Here is an 18,046-nt window from a genome sequence, read left to right on the forward strand (position 1 = left end):
AGTGATCAGTGATTAGTCGTTGGAAACATATAGACTCCCACAACTCGTTACATTTTACAAACTGGTATAAATTTTCATATTATTAACATGTTTAAAGACAGAAATCCAAATTTAAGTCTATCAAAAACACTTTCTATCCTTTTTAGCCAGACCTTTGTTTGATGTAGGAGAAGCAGTGTAATTTTTTTAATTTATGTCATAACTATGGCATAACTGCCCATGAAATGACTTGAGAGCTGCGACTGATTTCATATTTTGATGTATTTACTTTCTGAAACATGTCAAGGCAGGAGAGTGCTGAGGAACGTGACTGAATTCCACAACAGCTAGTAGTGTTTGAAATGTGGCAAAGCTTCCACTAAATCTAAAGAAAATAAGCAGTGGCTTATTCAGGGTTTAAATCAGGGGCTATCAAACTATTAACTGTAAAATAATTCCACACATCCCCTCAGTACAGAATTATTTTATGAATATAATCCAACTGTTCTATTAGGCTCATTATAAGTTTACAGCAGTATTCTGGATATTTATTGGAGCCATAAAGCTTTTAATTCCTAAACTCGGAATATGTTTTTGTTATTAGATAATTGTCATTAGTTGACATTATTTATAGGGCTCCTTGTTTTGTGCTGTTAAGATCTGGAGTAAACTCACTGAATTTCACACCTCAAAAAGGCTAACTAACCAACTAGAAACACTCAGTAATCGATATAACAACTTCAGTGATGCTGATTTCCATTGTGCTGTGCACACACCCCACTTTCAGAACCATGGGGTTAAATAATGGAGTTTAAAGAGATTTTACTTCCAACTGTGTGAACAATGCCAATTTGCACACTGAGGGGAAAAGACTGCTGTTTAACATGAGGCAGTGAAATAAAACTATAGTGAAACTTTCTCTCTCACACACACACGCTTTGAATTTCCAATTGCTCGCCCACCATTCCATATGCACACATTCGCTGCATAATAATGGTGCATAGAACATCATGCTCAGTGGATCCTGCAGTGTTTTTGGAGTGAGGTCATGGATGTTTGAGTTGAGATCAAGGTACACACACACACACACACACACACACACACACACACATACATACACATAAACTTTAACCAATGGTTCAGAAAGAGAATAACATGTGGGAAGCTGCACAGTCAAGACTACACAAACAGCCTGTGTTTACTCTTAACTAGCTCCTGCTGTAGTTTTAACTTTTATTTCTATAAATGCATAAAAAGTATGATGTGTTATTTAATTGTTGGGAAATTGCTGTGGTATGTAAGGAATAACACTGAACAAACCATGCTGTTATACAAAAACAATGTGCTTCGGAGGGTGTGATGCAGCATGGCACGCAAGCGAAGTGCCGCTAGCCACACCCCCTTCCCGTTTGCAGCACGTTACTTTCACTTACACCACAGCAATTTGTCAACAATTATGATGTTTAATTTATTAATGAATCACACGTGCTGTTATACAAAAATAATGCACACCTTCTGACCAAACAGGTTCAGGAATTCGACCATACTGTGGTATGAAAGAGGAAAAAAACTCTTCAAGATGTGCTGCTATTAGCACTGACGCATCATTTTGTACAGAACATTATATAATTATGAGAATTAATAAACTGATTAACAATAACAATGTTGACTTCATATAGGCAAACCAACATAAATGCTATATCTCTGAGCTCTAGTATGACAAAATTGCACAGAAATATCAAACTAAATTTTGATTCAAAGTAAATTTCAATTTAGAGGATGTGATTTGATTGAATATCATCTAACCACACCTCTTCACAATGTATTCATCGAAGCTTCAAGCCTTTTTACAATTAACCAACAACATTCAGCCCTGTATGTATTGTCTCATTTTGGCATTTGCACTATGAATAAATAAGTAAATAATAAATAAATAAGTATTTGCACTATAAATAAAAAATAAGGCCCAGCCTGTTTACTTTCAAGTAACAACATGCATTTTATTGCCTTTGTTTACTATATTTATCCAGGAACTTGAGCATCACGTATAAAATCATTTTAAATCTAATGTCTTTTTTAGAGACCCTACCTGTTATCCAACCCCCCAAAAAAGCAGCAAACTATTTAAGACCAAATCATTCATACAGAGTGCAGTTTATCGCCAAGTTCCAGCCATTTGACCTGAATTCGTGTCTACCACATTTCCATCATCTGCTCTAAGGAAATCTGCAATTCCATAGATGACTGCAGTGAGGACGCACCGTTTGCCACGGCCATCATCTTCAGCTTCTCCAGAGCAGTGAGAACCACCTGCAAAGCCAAAAATAGGAAAAGAGAAATGGGAAAAGTGATTATTGAAGTATGTGGATAGACAACTGAAGGACTGTTTTAAACCATTCAGATTTGTCAAATGCCAAACCTACAGCCAGCTAGTGAATTCCTACTGGATAGTACGACTTGACACTCAGATTCTATTACCAGCAACAAATCAATCAATATGGCATTCCAACAAGCGCTGTCAGAGAACCTAACTAACTTTTGTCCCCATCTCCAGTACTCGGTTCCCTCATCAAAATAATCAGCTTCTAGGTGGGAACAGTAACTCTCCTTCATGACATGCTGCATTACACCACCTGTCGTTGATCACACCTGTCGTAACAGCATGGCCATGAATGTTATTCTTTATTAATTCCACTTATACTTCAGCACTGTTGAATTCTCGGCAGCATAGCTCAGATAATAGTGCTGGAAGTACTGTAATTCAACTCATAGGTTTATATTAATGTGCACATTCTGTATGTTATTGTTTCTATAGTAACAACTCATTCACAGGGACCTCTATAGTGGACGCTCCCCATACTCTATGCCTCATAACATAAAACACAAAACATGCTGTCATTTACCAAAGAAAAATGTCATAATTGATAGCGTGACGTCTAGAGGAGTGAAAGGAGTCTCCAGTGTCAGTGCTTTGTAACAGTCAGTAAGTTTTATGGATAGTCTTCAGGACCTAAGAGTTTATGCTTTACGGTTATTCTGTTTCATGAGAAGCTGTGTTTTTCTTTTTTCTTATAAACTTATTAACTAAGAGATAAAAAAGAGATGAGGGAATGACTGTTTATAGTTGCTATAACATAAGTGATAACAGGAACTAACTTGTCTTGTGGACGTTCTACTACATTAAATGTAACTATAAATGGTTGTTCTTTAATAAATTAAAAATTGGAATCATTGGAAAATCACTGTGGTATAAGTAGAATAAAACCTTTTTCAACTAACGGGACGTGGCACAGCAACAATCAAATGAGCACAAAGCATTTGTTATCGTATGCATGTCAAAGTTATTGTTATAGCAAAGTTATTATAACAAAGTTATTGTTATCGTATGCATGCTTACAGGGTTCTGAGCAAGTTGAGAGCAGATGTATCATGACGTATCCTAAACCATGAAATTGGGTTTACACTCATTATACTGTTGGTTTATTATACAGTCCCAAAAGTGACACTGGTAAAGTCTGCTAAACTTATGCAACTCGTCATGTCCTAATTTGAATGTAAAAAAGAGCGAGAGTCTCCCCATTACCTCTACCATTATCAGCTTCTTCTCCCATGGTTTGTTCTTGGGGTCGGGCCACTGTTGTCCCAGAAAGAAATAGAGCGAGTATGAAGGAGACTGTCCACGGTTCTGAATAAACTCCATCATGCCTGGTGGAACAACATACAATCTGACATTAAACATCATTGTCCAACAGGCTTCTACTGCAAGGAATAAAAAAATATAATAAAATAATAGCATACTTCTGTATATATGTAAATTATTGACACAAAAAAACTAGTTTAGTGGTGTAGAAAATCTAAGAATGTTACCTGTAAATCTAAGAGAATGTAATGTAAGAATCTGCATGGCTACCACGGACAATTTTCCTCATCTGATATCACATGAAAATTTTACATGTACATTTTAAAGCTATTATTAAAAAAGGAGTAAGGAAGAAAGAAAAACTGAGAATATCTGAGTGGTTGGACATCAGTGGCCCAGATTAGTTTTTAAATTAAAAAGCCTTGGGGTGCCACAGAGACAGGACTTTTTACTATGGCAAAATATTTATTGACCGCTACCAGAATGAACTTTGACAAGTATTACAAAAAAGTGTTAATGATCGCTGATCACACCTTGAACAATTCAAACACATTTACTCACCTGACACAAAGTCTTTAAGGGAATAGATGGGTTCAGGGTTGTTTTTGGAGAGTGGTCTGGTTGTGGGTCTCTGCTCGTGTTTGTCTAGTCCCCAGTAAACACGACTGTCTCCCCAACGATATCCCAACAGCATGCCGCCCTCCCGCTTCACCACCAACCCACCCAGATTATTCAAAATTTCCTGGGTTGACTGGGCCTGGGTCTGGTCCAGTATAGACTCTGTGCCGGGGAGCTCCACAACAGGAAGTGGGCTTGCCATTAGGCTAGGGTCTTTCCTAAAAAGAAGCACAGGATTCACTCATCCTAGCTAATATGTTCAGCCACATTACAAATATTAAATACATCAAACATTTTCGTTGCTAAATGGCCAAAAAAACAACTAGCTGAAAAATCAATCAATAAAAAATGAGCTGGCAAAATACCTAAAATATTCACTAAAAAACTAAGACGAGAAAGGTTAAAAAACATGTGAAATATTTTCAGTATATATACAATATATTGCAATATGTGGAAAAGAATATACCAGATATTATTTACATCAAATTAACATTATCATTAGACACTATTAGTTTAGTAAACAAAATACGGGGTTGAAAATGATGTACCAGACATTATTAACTAGCTGCATATTACCTTGAATATTTTCAGGGATAGAATCTGGTGAAAAAGATTTACTGATATTTTAGCTGAGAGAATATCTAGAGTGATATACGTGACATTATTCAGCTAAAAATGAGCTATATTATGAGTTATGGAAAATATATACCAAAATAGCAAATTTGCAAAGTCCAAAGTGAAACATGAATCCAAACAGCTAAGAGAACAGAAATATAATATAAAGCGAAGCTTTGTTACCTAAACACTAGGCAGAAACCAGCCTCATTCTCCACCATTTGATTTAACACCTGCCTCCCTCTGTAATAAACATTCACCAGAAAATGGGTCCCAAATTGGTTACAGCCTGAAAATAGACACAGACAGCCACAAACATACCATCGCAAGGCGTGAGGTCATATCTGACTGTCACAGACACACAACCACTGGGATTTGTAAAACAAAGGTAGTTGTCATGCCTGAGTCGTTAGAAGTGGTGTGAACAGGCATTTCCGGCTCAGGAGCAGCCTGCGGCGTGGGCTGCTGTGTGCCCAAGAAGGCGCCCTCTAGTGGAGAATATTGGTCCAGAGCCAATGTGCCTTCAGCAGGAGAAATCTGTCCTGCCCCAGCCATAGCGCCGTCACCTGGAGAAAAGTGGCTCATGTTTGAAGTTTCCTGAATGGGAAATGGAGCGTCACAGATAGCCGCGTTCATGGGATGTTGTACTGGTTCCCTCACAAACATTGCGTGATCCACAGGCATCTCTGTGAACAGAGGCATAGCAAGTATTACAGAGCGAAGTTTAGAACTTGTTTCCTGGCAGGACTTTGACGAATCATCCAGTTAAAGTCCTGAAATTTAACCTATGATAAGCTGTGAAAATTGTAATAAATTATATGTAATATATAATATTTTGCAGCTTACAGTATGTCTGGGGTCTATGTATTAGGGGTGTAACACAATGACACTGACATCTGTATCTGTATCTGTTTGGTGCTCCAAATATTCATATCTGTATTTAGATTTGCCATGACCTAAACCAGAAGGCTTTTTGGTTTGTTTTATTTATTTTTATTAAATATGACCCCAACCACTCTGCTGGAAACACTGGAAATCACTGGAACACATGCCCACAACATTGTCTAACAAATTTAGCTGGTTCTATTTCTCAAACTATAAACAAACTAGTAGCTTAAACCACCATGACCCTGATAAATGGAGTTAATGGATAAATGAGCGAACTCTAAATACACTGTGCAGTGACTCAAGTTCTCGTTAAAGAATGTGCTCTTTCTTTGTCCCAAGAGCTTCATATCTGACTGCTTGCTTGCACCTCCTGCTCGCACTGTGCCATCCCAGTCCAATACACACTTCTAGTCTCAACCAGATTTGTGGGAAGCTTTCAGGAAAAAAAAAGCAATGAATAGTAAGCCTCGTATTTGTATCTTTTTAGGAATCATTTATTTATATTCAGTTCCACTGTATGTATGTACGAATGTTAAATTTACATCTACATTCTGTGGTAGTTCAGTAGTTAATGTCAGTGTTTGAATTATGACAGGTCATGGGGTGCTAAGACCCCAATATCATCACGTCCACATGGGACTAGTCCTCATTTGTAAAAGAAGGCGCACAAATGAGCTGCACTGACACTGATCACAGCGTGTTTTTCATTTACTAACTCCTTAAAGTTTCAGCTTATTACTCAATAAACTATGTATTATTCAGTAACTGAATAAAGTGAAACAGGAAAACGGATGCCGGTACAAGCAGTTAGAAATGTTTTAAAGGCTTCTGAGCATTATTTCCGATTGCCTCTTTTAGGTATTTGCTCACAAAACACTGTGTCGGCTTGTTTGGGCCTTTTATGTATAGGACACTAAAATCTACATTTTAGACTTTACATTTGAGACTACATTTCATTTCATTACACTGAGATCTACATTTGCGACTACATTTCATTTCATTACACTGAGATCTACATTTGAGACTACATTTCATTTCATTACACTGAGATCTACATTTGAGACTACATTTCATTTCATTACATTGAGATCTACATTTGAGACTACATTTCAAAAATTGTTCAGATCAGTTTTCAACTTTTGTACTACAGCGCCCCCTGGAGTGGCCCAAGGGAGTTTCTGCAGTTTTAAACAGTGGTTAAGGTTGTGTTCATTTCTTTCTGTCTTACTCGTCAGTGACTTCGACACTGTTCAGATCTGGTACACGTATGTGTTTCCGTATGTGTGTGAATGGAGTCAGTCGTGTCTTGGAGCCTTATTGTGATCCATATATATTTACATATTTACATTTGCATCCCTGACAATAAGGGACACTGTCAGATCAAATATGCAAGAGATTTCTGGCAAAACGTCATTAAGGCATGGCATCCCTTTTACAAAAACCAGCATAATAATGTTACAGCTATAGAAAGTACTGTTATGCCTTTGTACCATTTTGCCCTTGAGTAAGGTGGTTAAAACTAAAACAAGCCACTCAGTGACACCACTGTACTTAATCGTTATAAACCTAAAAACCCAGTCCTAGCTGTATATGTAAACTGGACAAGTCATGTAGGGCCCCATAGCAAGTAGGACATCATATATTTCATAGCTATTTATTAGATAACAGTCCTAATCAATTTGTGACTAGCCAGGTCAAGGGTGAAAACAATGGACGATGTTATTTTTCATTCTATCTGTCTAAATAACAGGAGGATTTTGAACCCCCATTGCCCTTCAGGGGCTGAGAAATGAAAAAGAAAAATGTGTTTACAGAGATGAGACAATAAGAAGCAGGTAGCTAGCACTTAAATAACTTTTCTTTTAGTATTTATAGTTACTGGGATTAGTAGTTTTGCTATTGCTAATAAAAAAATCAAGCTAGCTAGCAAGATAATTTCAACATATATTCCCCTTAAACAAAGCATATGCAAACACTTGTGCTGTTCAATTCAGTGTTATTATATGCCAAAACATTCAAAAGGATCCTCTTTAATTAAATTTAGCAGACATCCTGAAACCTGTATTATATCATTATTCAAAGTATTCAAATTCGTGTGCAAGAGGAATTTATGTCCAGTGCACTTCTAGAATACTTTCCATTAGTCAAGTTTCCAAAAAGATTAAGCAGAACTATAATAATATTGTTTATCCTGTGGCCATCTCAGCTCCGCTTGATTCTGGCGGAGAAGACCCAAATTCAAAACTGGCTTAGGGTTTCCAAAAAGCTAGAACTGAATTTAATATAAATATACACTCACCTGCCACTTTATTAGGAACACCTGTACTCCTGCATATTCATGCTATTATCCAATCAGCCAATCATATGGCAGCTTCACAATGTATAAAACATTCAGATACAGGTCAAGAGCTTCAGTTAATGTTCATATCAAACATCAGAATAGGGGAAAATGTGATCTACCTGAGTATTGCTGCAGACCACACTCATTCCTTTATGGTCACAATTTTGTAAATCATGTGGCTACTTCCAGCATGATAATGCACCATGAAACAACTGGTTCCATGAACGTGACAATGAATTCAGTGTACTTCAGTGGCCTCCACAGTCAACAGATCTGAATTAAATAGAGCACCTAAGGGATGTGGTTTGATCGTGACTGTGCAGCTGACAAATCTGCAGCGATTATGTGATGCAATTAAATCAACATGAACCAGAATCTCAAGTCAATGTTTCTAACAGCTTGTGGAATCCATGCCACAAAGAATTGAGGTTTTTCAGGGAGCAAAGGGGCCCTCCTACCATGAAGTGGCCAGTGAGGAGCAAATAAATATCTTGTAATATATAAAACAATATGTACTATGCATGCCTAAATCTCTATATATTCTCTCTATATATCATCTCTATATTATATAATTATAATGTAAACATTTGTAAGATATTAGTTTATGAATCTTGTACCTGGTTGAGATTCAACAATATTCAGACCCGCAAGGCACTGCTGCAACAAATCAGGCTGCGGGCTTCCACCTGAGAACCAAAACAGAACCAAAAGTGCCATGATGAGTTATAAAAGAAAAAATATACAATACAAACAGAAGGTATGCACACATCACACTAACAGTAGTCTTCTTACACGGAAACAACTCGTCTTCTCCCAGGTACAGGGTACCACCAAGAGAAATTTCACTCTAGCAATGAGACATGAAACAATAGCACAAGCTTAATTTCAAAGTAGTTAGGACATAATACAAGTATGCATATGAATTAAGGGAAAAAATTGTATAACGTGTAGGCATATAGGCAAAACTCACATTACACACTGGTGAATCCGTGGTAGATGCTGGAGATAGTTAAAGACAAAAAAAAAAAATCAGTACCATTTCTATACACTGTAATTTCCAATATGAGTACTGGTAATATATTTCTGCTGTAATAGGGTAAAAAATTTTGGAAAGGAACTCGAGAAAATGTTCTAAACAGCGATTAAGAACACTGTACAGTGCTGTACTGATTAAAATTTTTTTTTGTCAGTAGGGTGGTACATTTATGCTAATACTAGTTTGTCACAAATACCACCACATGCTAGTTTGAACATCTACACAGAAAACATAACAGCAGTAGGTAGCGCTATGGTAGAACTTTAGTGCTAGCTAGTAGAACTTTAGAGGTGTGCATCAAGACTTTGACCCAAGAAAAGTTCGAGAGAGTACACGGTTTTTACTCTAATGCTGGTTGTCGGATCGGAAGCTCGCAGGACAAATAAATGGTGTATTCATGAAGACGGGAGCGTATAAGGTGTTCATGTCGTACTGCATAATACATTTACTGCATTCATTTATTTATCTTCAGTAACTGCTTTATTCCGGTCAGGGTCAAGGTGGTTTAAATGACTAATGTGCTTATATTTTGGGAAACAGAACCAAATAATTTCATTTAAAATTGTTTGCAAACAATAATAATAACTGCGGGAACATTTGGCGGAAGCATCATTGGTCAGAAATCCTTCTGGAGTGGGTGGGAATGTTTTTTTTTGTTGTTGTTGTTGTTGTTTTTAAAAGCTGTCTCACTAATTATAAGAATAGTCGTAACTATTTAACATTTACAACTTTTTAGGTTCTACCAGCTAGCACTAAGGATTTACCAGTGAGAACCAAGCTTTAATGCAGAGCACTAACGTTCTACTAAGTTCTAATAGCTATCACAACACTGTATTATCTAGCACTAATGGATTACTAGCTAGTGCTATGGTCTCAAAGCTAAGGTATACTAGTGAACACTAAAGTGGTACTTGCCATTTAGATTATTGTAGGAAACCATTTACTGGGTTGTTTAAAAGAATATTAACAGACACATATAGGTGTGATGGTCAGGTGTCTACGGATTTCTGGCCATATACGCTGACCGTCCTCTTTAATGGGAACACCTGTACACCTGCTCATTTATGCACTTATCCACTCAGCCAATCATGTGGCAGCAGCACAATGCATAAAATCATGCAGATGCAGGTCAAGAACTTCAGTTAATGTTCACATTAAACATCAGAATGGAGAAAAAGTGTGATCTCTGTGACTTTAACTGTGGCATGGTTATTGGTGCCAGATGGGCTGGTTTGAGTATTTCAGAAACTGCTGATCTCCTGGGATTTTCACACACAACGGTGTCAGGAGTTTACACAGAATGGTGCGAAAAACAAAAAGAAATTGAGTGAGCGACAGTTCTGTGGGTAGAAACACCTTGCTGATGAGAGAAATCAGAGGAGAATGACCAGTCTGGTCAGGAAGGATACAGTAACTCAAATAAGCACTCTTTACAACCGGGGTGAGCAGAAAAGCATCTCAAAACATCAAACCTTGAGATGGATGGGCTACAACAGCAGACGACCACAAAGGGTTCCACTCCTGTCAGCCAAGAATGATGTGGCCTTCTGCTGTTGAAGGCCATCCACCTCAAGGTTTGACGTGTTGTGTGTTCTGAGATGCTTTTCTGCTCACCACAACTGTAAAGAGTGATTATTTGAGTTACTATAGACTTCGTGTTAGATCAGATCAGTCTGGTCATTCTCCTCTTGTCTCTCTCATCAACAAGGCTTTTCAGCCTGCAGAACCTCCGGTCACAGGATGTTTTTGTTTTTCACACCATTCTGTGTAAACTCTAGAGACTGTTGTGTGTGAAAATACCAGGAGCTCAGCAGTTTCTGAAATACCAGCTCATCTGGCACCAACAAACATGCCATGGTCATAGTCACAGAGATCACATTTTTCCCCATTCTGATGTTTGATGTGAACATTAACTGAAGCTCTAGACCTGTATCTGCATGATTTTATGCACTGTGCTGCATAAACTGGCTGATTGAAAAACTGCATAAATGAGCAGGTGTACAGGTGTTCCTATTAAAGTGGACAGTGAGTGTAGTGCATGTCGGAATTTCTGACAGTAGTTTTCCAATCAGTGCTGCCCTTCTAGTAATTCCGAAAGTGAAACAGAAGAACGGTGTCAAAAAAAAAAAAAAAAAAAAAAATCCAGCCATTTGTTTTTATACACCAAAAAATGTGGAACTTATTTTACTTGTACAGTCCCAGTAAAGCTGTATTACAATGTATGAAACATTTTACAAAGGTATTGTTACTGTGTGTGCCACACTGCACGCTAACACCACGAAGAAGCTCAAACCACAGGGAAACACCCATACAGACAAGCTACCACAATACTTCTGTACCGTTGAAGTGTGGCTGTCTAAAACAAGCCATTTCTATGACTTTTTAGCAGCATTTCTATGCCATCAGAACGAAAGCTATATTCATCAAGAGTAACGGCTGTAAACTGATAAACAATAAACAGATAAACAGTATATGAGGGAAAGAACTCCTTTAATGCCCCTCATTACTACGTTCCTAAATGATGGTATAAAACTCAAGCTTGTTGCCACGACTAATATCAATATTCAATATTCGACATTTATTTATTGTTTCACAAACTATCATGCATTCAGGTACTGCAGTCAAACATACAAGACAAGACATAAGCTCTATACATACTGCTAGACCAACTAAAGTGCAAATAACAGGACAAGCGTAAGATGAGAGGATTGTACAGAGCTACAGTTTCAGAACATATCAATAACACATCCTGTTTCATCCCCTTTCTCACCCCCAGACTGTGAGTCATCTGGCCACATGAAGATTTTGTGAGGGTTAGCAGTATCGTTCTTGTTATCTTCCACTATCTTGAAGCCTCGGGCTCTGAGAGCACTGCGGAAGTTTCTTTTCCACACTGAGTGGTCACCTGGTATCTGGCCGTTGGAGCCAGCACTCGTCTGTGCCCATGCCTATGTCAAGAAGTAAATAAAATAAATAAAATATCTTAAGACAGAAATTCAACTAACAAAATTGACCAAATTACATAACCTACTCATGGCTGGACAGACTGTTTTGCGTTGGGTATGTGTAGGACTCGTGAGCACTTACAAGTTTTTTTGTGGCCTTCTTTGTGTCTTAGTGTGTGCGTGTCTTAGTGTGTGTGTGTGTGTGTGTGTTGTTCTTCCGTTGGCGGAAATCTTATTACTATCCTTTGACAGGTATACAGTGTCATTTTAGCTTCTGCTTAATAATAATAATAATAATCATAATCATAATCATAATAGTAATAATATCTCAAAAGCCACTACAGACTCACGTTCTCACGTTCACATTCACGTGATTACTGATCACACACACCTTGACTCAATTACCTACACACTCATCTAAGCACCCTCACAGCACCTTCACTTTGTGAAGTATACACTCTGTATTTCTATTGGAGAAAAAAAGAATTAATTGGATCTGATCCTGTAACAAATGGAAAAGACTGGAAAAGTTTGGAAAAGATGATTTTTTTCCTAACTGTAAATATTTATATATAAAGAATTAGGATTGATTTTTATTATATGTGTACTTTATTATATGTATTTGCAGGGTAATTAATTGTTGAATGTCATGTTTTTAGCTATGTATTTATTCCTGTATTTTTAAGTGCTTCAGATAAAAAAAAAATTAATTTTAAAGCTTATTCGTTTTTAAAGAAAAAATACTGGATAGATATCCATATCAGCTGATGCTCAAGGCTGCAGTGTCAGTATCAGTGTTGGAAAATAAAAAGTGGTATCGTGCCAGCTCCAATAAAAATCTTTATTTATGTGGCATGTTTCACAAAGTGCTTTACATATTAAGGCATGATAATCTTTAATCTCTTAACTTTTAAAAGACTTTTAAAAGGTTATTTATGATACACTACACTGATGGAACAATCTAACCATCAATAAGTTAACTATAAATACATGATAATTATTAAAAAAAATTTTTTTTTAAATCTAGAGTTAGATACAACCATGAATTATATAAAGGCCATGACCGCACAGAAGTTATACAAAGGCCAGGAAGTTGTCGATTTCTAAAATGGGATATGACAAAAAATGTGAAGAAATACAAAAAGAACAAGGACAGTTCATGTACATGCCAACAGACAGCTAACCAAAGCAGTGTACCTTGAATATAAGGATGTCATCACTGTTGGAGTCCTGCCTCAAAGCGTGCTTCCAAGGAATGCTGAATTTTGTGCGTTCCTGGTTGACCCACTGAACGCCGGGGTATCGTCCACTATCAATCTGCTGCTTCAACCAGGGAATGAAGAGTGGTTTGGGCTGAGCCATTGGGGCAGTGTGTCGAGCTCAACAAATCAGCACTGATACAACACGTGTTAATATCTGGAGGAGACAGAAATAAGAAAGAGTAAGAGTTAAGCACATAATCTTAATCACTGGGAGAGACTCTACTTTACTGTAGTTTTTCCTGTAATATGTATATGTGTGTGTATATATGTATATTGTCATCAACAACTCTGCTGAGCATCTTGGACACTCATCTTGGGCCACAGTTCTTCTTAAGGCTCTGACTGTCACACCTGCTTCTTTTTTTGCAGCAAAACCCAGCAGCCATCATTCTGTATTTCTGTCTGAAAAGTGGCCTGTTATGTAATATGTTACTTTCTTCACTGACATACAAACATTTTTGTACTGTAACATTTAATTTCCTGTTGGAAAAGTAATGTTTGGAAATATTAAATGTTTAAGTATAATGCAGAAGTCATAAAATAAACATCTGTAAGAATATTAGCACTAAAAAATAAGGTGACTAAGACATTTACAGAGTACTGTATACTCCTGTTATGAACAGTGATGGATAACAAACAAAAAGATGTGAATTTATATGTGTTGGTTAATACGTCTGCATGTAGCCTAGCACATGTTGAATGGCTGCAACTGTACTTTGGTTATTATCTGTTTATCATTTATTTTGTCTCGAGTATCACTTTGGCCACTGTTTTATTAAACGGATGATAAGATGCCAGTGGCGTTTAATATAATTTCTTAAAAATCATATCAGTTATGAAATCCAAAGCACTCTTTGCAAATGTGTTTAAGTCTCTATTGATTCATTTAGCCTCGGACATACACGACATAACCGAGTAAAAAGAATTACAGTAAATGACTGTAAAATATAGATTATTCACAGTAAAGTACTATAATATCTTACATAGTATAAAATAACACATAATCCAGTACATATGTTCATTTGGCTGATGCTTTTTTTTGTTTTTAAAAAAAGTAGCTGGAGGTGGTTGCAAGCTAGTTGCATGAGTTGTGGTGGCTCAGTGGTTACAGATCAGAAGGTTGTGTGTTCAACCACTTTGTGTATGACCCTTAACATTCAGCTCAGTCAAATCCAATAAGTGTGACTTAAATCAGCAGCCAAATGAGCAAATGTACTGGATTATATGTTATTTTATACTTTACTGTAACATTTTTTTAACAGTTGTTTGCTTTAATTTTTCAGCACTGTGTAAACAGCCTATGCTTTGCAAATGTTCACAATACTTTACTGTAAATAGTCTACATTTTACAGTTGTTTACAGTACTTTATAGTAAATGGTCTATGTTTTACCGTTGTTTAAAATACTTTAATTCAGTTCAGTTCAATTCTATTTTATTTGCATAACTCCTTTAACAATGGACATTGTCACAAAGCAGCTTTACAGAAATAAATACATTCAAATTAAATTAAACCAAAATAAATTGTTAATATGTGAATTTATGAGCAAGTCAGAGGCAACAGTGGCAAAGAAAAACTCCCTGAGACAACATGAAAAAGAAACCTTGAGAGGAACAAGACTCAAAAGGGAACCCATCCTCATCTGGGTGCTAATGGATAGTGCAATTATAAATAATTCCCTTCTATAACAGTGTACTAAATGGACAAATAGTGCAGTTGTGCAAGCAGTAAATTCATCATGGTGTTCACAACAAGTCCAGTTTGTTGAACCTAGCCACTGTCCACTGATGGAGTCCTGAGTACAAAACTGCTCGCAGCAACTGCAGCCCCAAAGCCACCACAGCAATCGCAGTCCCAAGCCATCACAGTACAACTCCCCATATGAGATCCCCATATGAGATCCCCATGCCATTTCCACGGCCCCCAAGTGGCACCATCCCCAGCAAGCCTAATGATCTAACGCCGTCCATGTGGGGCCACACCCATCAGTAGCAAACAATCTCAACCGATGTGAGCTCCGCCCAGAAGTAGGGCATCAGGATGGGATCAGGCAGGTCTTTACTGTAAATAGTCTATACTCTACAGTTGTTTAAAGTACTTTACTGTAAATAGTCTATATTTTACAGTTGTTTATAGTTCTTTACTTTAAATAGTCTATGTTTTACATTTGTTTACAGTACTACACTGTAAATAGTCAATGTTTTACAGTTGTCTATAGTTCTTTACTGTAAATAGTCTATGTTTTACAGTTGTTTATAGTTCTTTACTTTAAATAGTCTGTTTTACATTTGTTTACAGTACTTTATTTTAAATAGTCTATGTTTTACAGTTGTTTAGAGTACTATCCTGTAAATAGTCAATGTTTTACAGTTGTTTATAGTTCTTTACTTTAAATAGTCTATGTTTTACATTTGTTTACAGTACTACACTATAAATAGTCTATGTTTTACAGTTGTCTATAGTTCTTTACTGTAAATAGTCTATGTTTTACAGTTGTTTACAGTTCTTTACTTTAAATAGTCTATGTTTTACAGTTGTTTACAGTTCTTTACTTTAAATAGTCTATGTTTTACAGTGTCTATAGTTCTTTACTGTACATAGTCTATGTTTTACAGTGTCTATAGTTCTTTACTGTAAATAGTCTGTTTTACAGTTGTTTACAGTACTTTATTGTAAATAGTCTATGTTTTACAGTTGTTTATAGTTCTTTACTGTAAAGTCTATGTTTTACAGTGTCTATAGTTCTTTACTGTAAATAGTCTATGTTTTACAGTGTCTATAGTTCTTTACTTTAAATAGTCTGTTTTACAGTTGTTTACAGTACTTTATTGTAAATAGTCTATGTTTTACAGTTGTTTATAGTTCTTTACTGTAAAGTCTATGTTTTACAGTTGTTTACAGAATTATACTGTAAATAGTCTATGTTTTACAGTTGTTTATAGTATTATACTGTAAATACTCTATACTCTACAGTTGTTTAAAGTACTTTACTGTAAATAGTCTATATTTTACAGTTGTTTAAAGTACTTTATTTTAAATAGTCTATGTTTTACAGTTGTTTATAGTATTATACTGTAAATAGTCTATACTCTACAGTTGTTTACAGTACTTTATTCTAAATAGTCTATGTTTTACAGTTGTTTGCTGTCTTTTTTTTTTTTACAGTACTGGCAACCCTGCTGCTGTAAGAATTTAAATTTACAGTAATTTTTTGACAGTGTACTTGAGAGTACAAATTGTCCAGACAGCGACAACAGGCTCAGACAGAAAAGACAGGGACACAAGGCGTAGGGTTTTGAAACATTACTTCACACATCTATTCCTACAGAATAACGAACAAACCTTTTCGTTCATTTCTAACTTCTTTTTTTTTGTTTCATGAATGAAAACATCGACCCTGTTAAAGGCCGTGGCCTAAATCAAGCACGCGCGCTGCCTTTAAGCTTACTTCATTCCCTACAACTCAGCTCGTCACTGATTAATGAAAACAGACATACTACTGCCCTTACCCAGCACACTTACCTCATCAGGGGTAATGGATATCGCAGGTGTGTTACACAAAACGCCTTAAGAGCTGAAGCTGACAGGCTTCTCTTCCCCCTGTGTGTCGAGGCAGAGACGGGGAATTCAGCCGGTTTACTCAGCGAGGAAGCTTGTGGCCGGGTAACAAATAGCTTTATCAGATAGGGCACTACTTAGCCGTTATGATGTGGTCTGTGTAGTGCGCTTGTTTAGTAAGCAGGGATACAGTTGGCAATCGAGCCGCCAGTTCTCGGGAAATCCGTCTCAGTTTCGCTTTCGAGTTCCAACGTCACCTTTTTTCCGGAGGGTCAGGAACTAACTTCTCTCTGTGACGTTCCACAGCACTGAATCTGACTATCAGACAAATATTTATTAATGAAATATTAAATATTAACCACACACACACACACACACACACACACACACAGACACACAGACAAACAAACACACACACACACACACACACACACAGACACACACAGACAAACAAACACAAACACCACACAAACACCACACACACATACACACACACACACAGACACACACAAACACACACACACACACACACACACACAAGCACAAACGCAAACACCACACACACACACACACACACACAAACACCACACACACACACGCACAAACGCAAACACCACACACACAAACACAAACACCACACACACACACACACACACACACATAAACACCACACACACACACACACACACACAAGCACAAACGCAAACACCACACACACAAACACAAACACCACACACACACACAAACACCACACACAAACACGCACACACACACACACACACACACACACAGACACACACAGACACACAAACACGCGACAAAAACACGCACACACACAAACGCACACACAAATACAGACACACAAATACGCACAAAAACACAGGCACACACCCACAAACTTACACACACACAACACAATTCAAATCAGTTTTTTTTTCATTAATAAGAGTGTTCTAATATGTTAGTTTCTATAGTAACAACTCATTCACTTAAACCTGTAAAACCTATAAACTAATCTAGGGATAATAATAATAATAATAGTTTCTTTTAACAAATAAAAACATGAAATTGTTGATATGATACAGCTTTTTGTAAGAAGACATTTTTTTTATTTATTTATTTACTTAGTTAGTTAGTTAGTTAGTTATGGAAGGAGTCTCCAGTG

At 36.8% G+C, this 18,046-nt stretch overlaps 1 protein-coding gene across 1 annotated transcript; it reads right to left on the minus strand.

Annotated features, from left to right (window-relative positions):
- Positions 1-1,953: 1,953 nt before the first annotated feature.
- irf3 (interferon regulatory factor 3) lies at positions 1,954-17,190 on the minus strand. The gene is made up of 11 exons (XM_034309034.2): positions 16,846-17,190; positions 13,260-13,478; positions 11,888-12,065; positions 9,052-9,080; positions 8,874-8,928; positions 8,699-8,767; positions 5,254-5,538; positions 5,036-5,141; positions 4,181-4,455; positions 3,563-3,684; positions 1,954-2,289 (listed from the first exon to the last, which is right to left on the minus strand). Exons 2-11 carry the CDS (start codon positions 13,422-13,424, stop codon positions 2,173-2,175), a joined length of 1,401 nt encoding a protein of 466 aa, XP_034164925.2. The 5' UTR covers positions 13,425-13,478; positions 16,846-17,190; the 3' UTR covers positions 1,954-2,172.
- Positions 17,191-18,046: the final 856 nt, after the last annotated feature.

Source organism: Pangasianodon hypophthalmus, chromosome 12 (genome assembly GCF_027358585.1).
Source record: "Pangasianodon hypophthalmus isolate fPanHyp1 chromosome 12, fPanHyp1.pri, whole genome shotgun sequence".
Taxonomy (NCBI): domain Eukaryota; kingdom Metazoa; phylum Chordata; class Actinopteri; order Siluriformes; family Pangasiidae; genus Pangasianodon; species Pangasianodon hypophthalmus.

Excerpts from the sequence above, each read along its gene's own strand:
- irf3 (XM_034309034.2), bottom strand. The coding sequence starts at position 13,424 with ATGGCTCAGCCCAAACCACTCTTCATTCCCTGGTTGAAGCAGCAGATT. Across the intron at positions 5,142-5,253 it reads CACCACTTCTAACGACTCAG|GCTGTAACCAATTTGGGACC; the intron begins GCATGACAACTA and ends GTCTATTTTCAG. Across the intron at positions 3,685-4,180 it reads CCTTAAAGACTTTGTGTCAG|GCATGATGGAGTTTATTCAG; the intron begins GTGAGTAAATGT and ends TTGTTCCACCAG.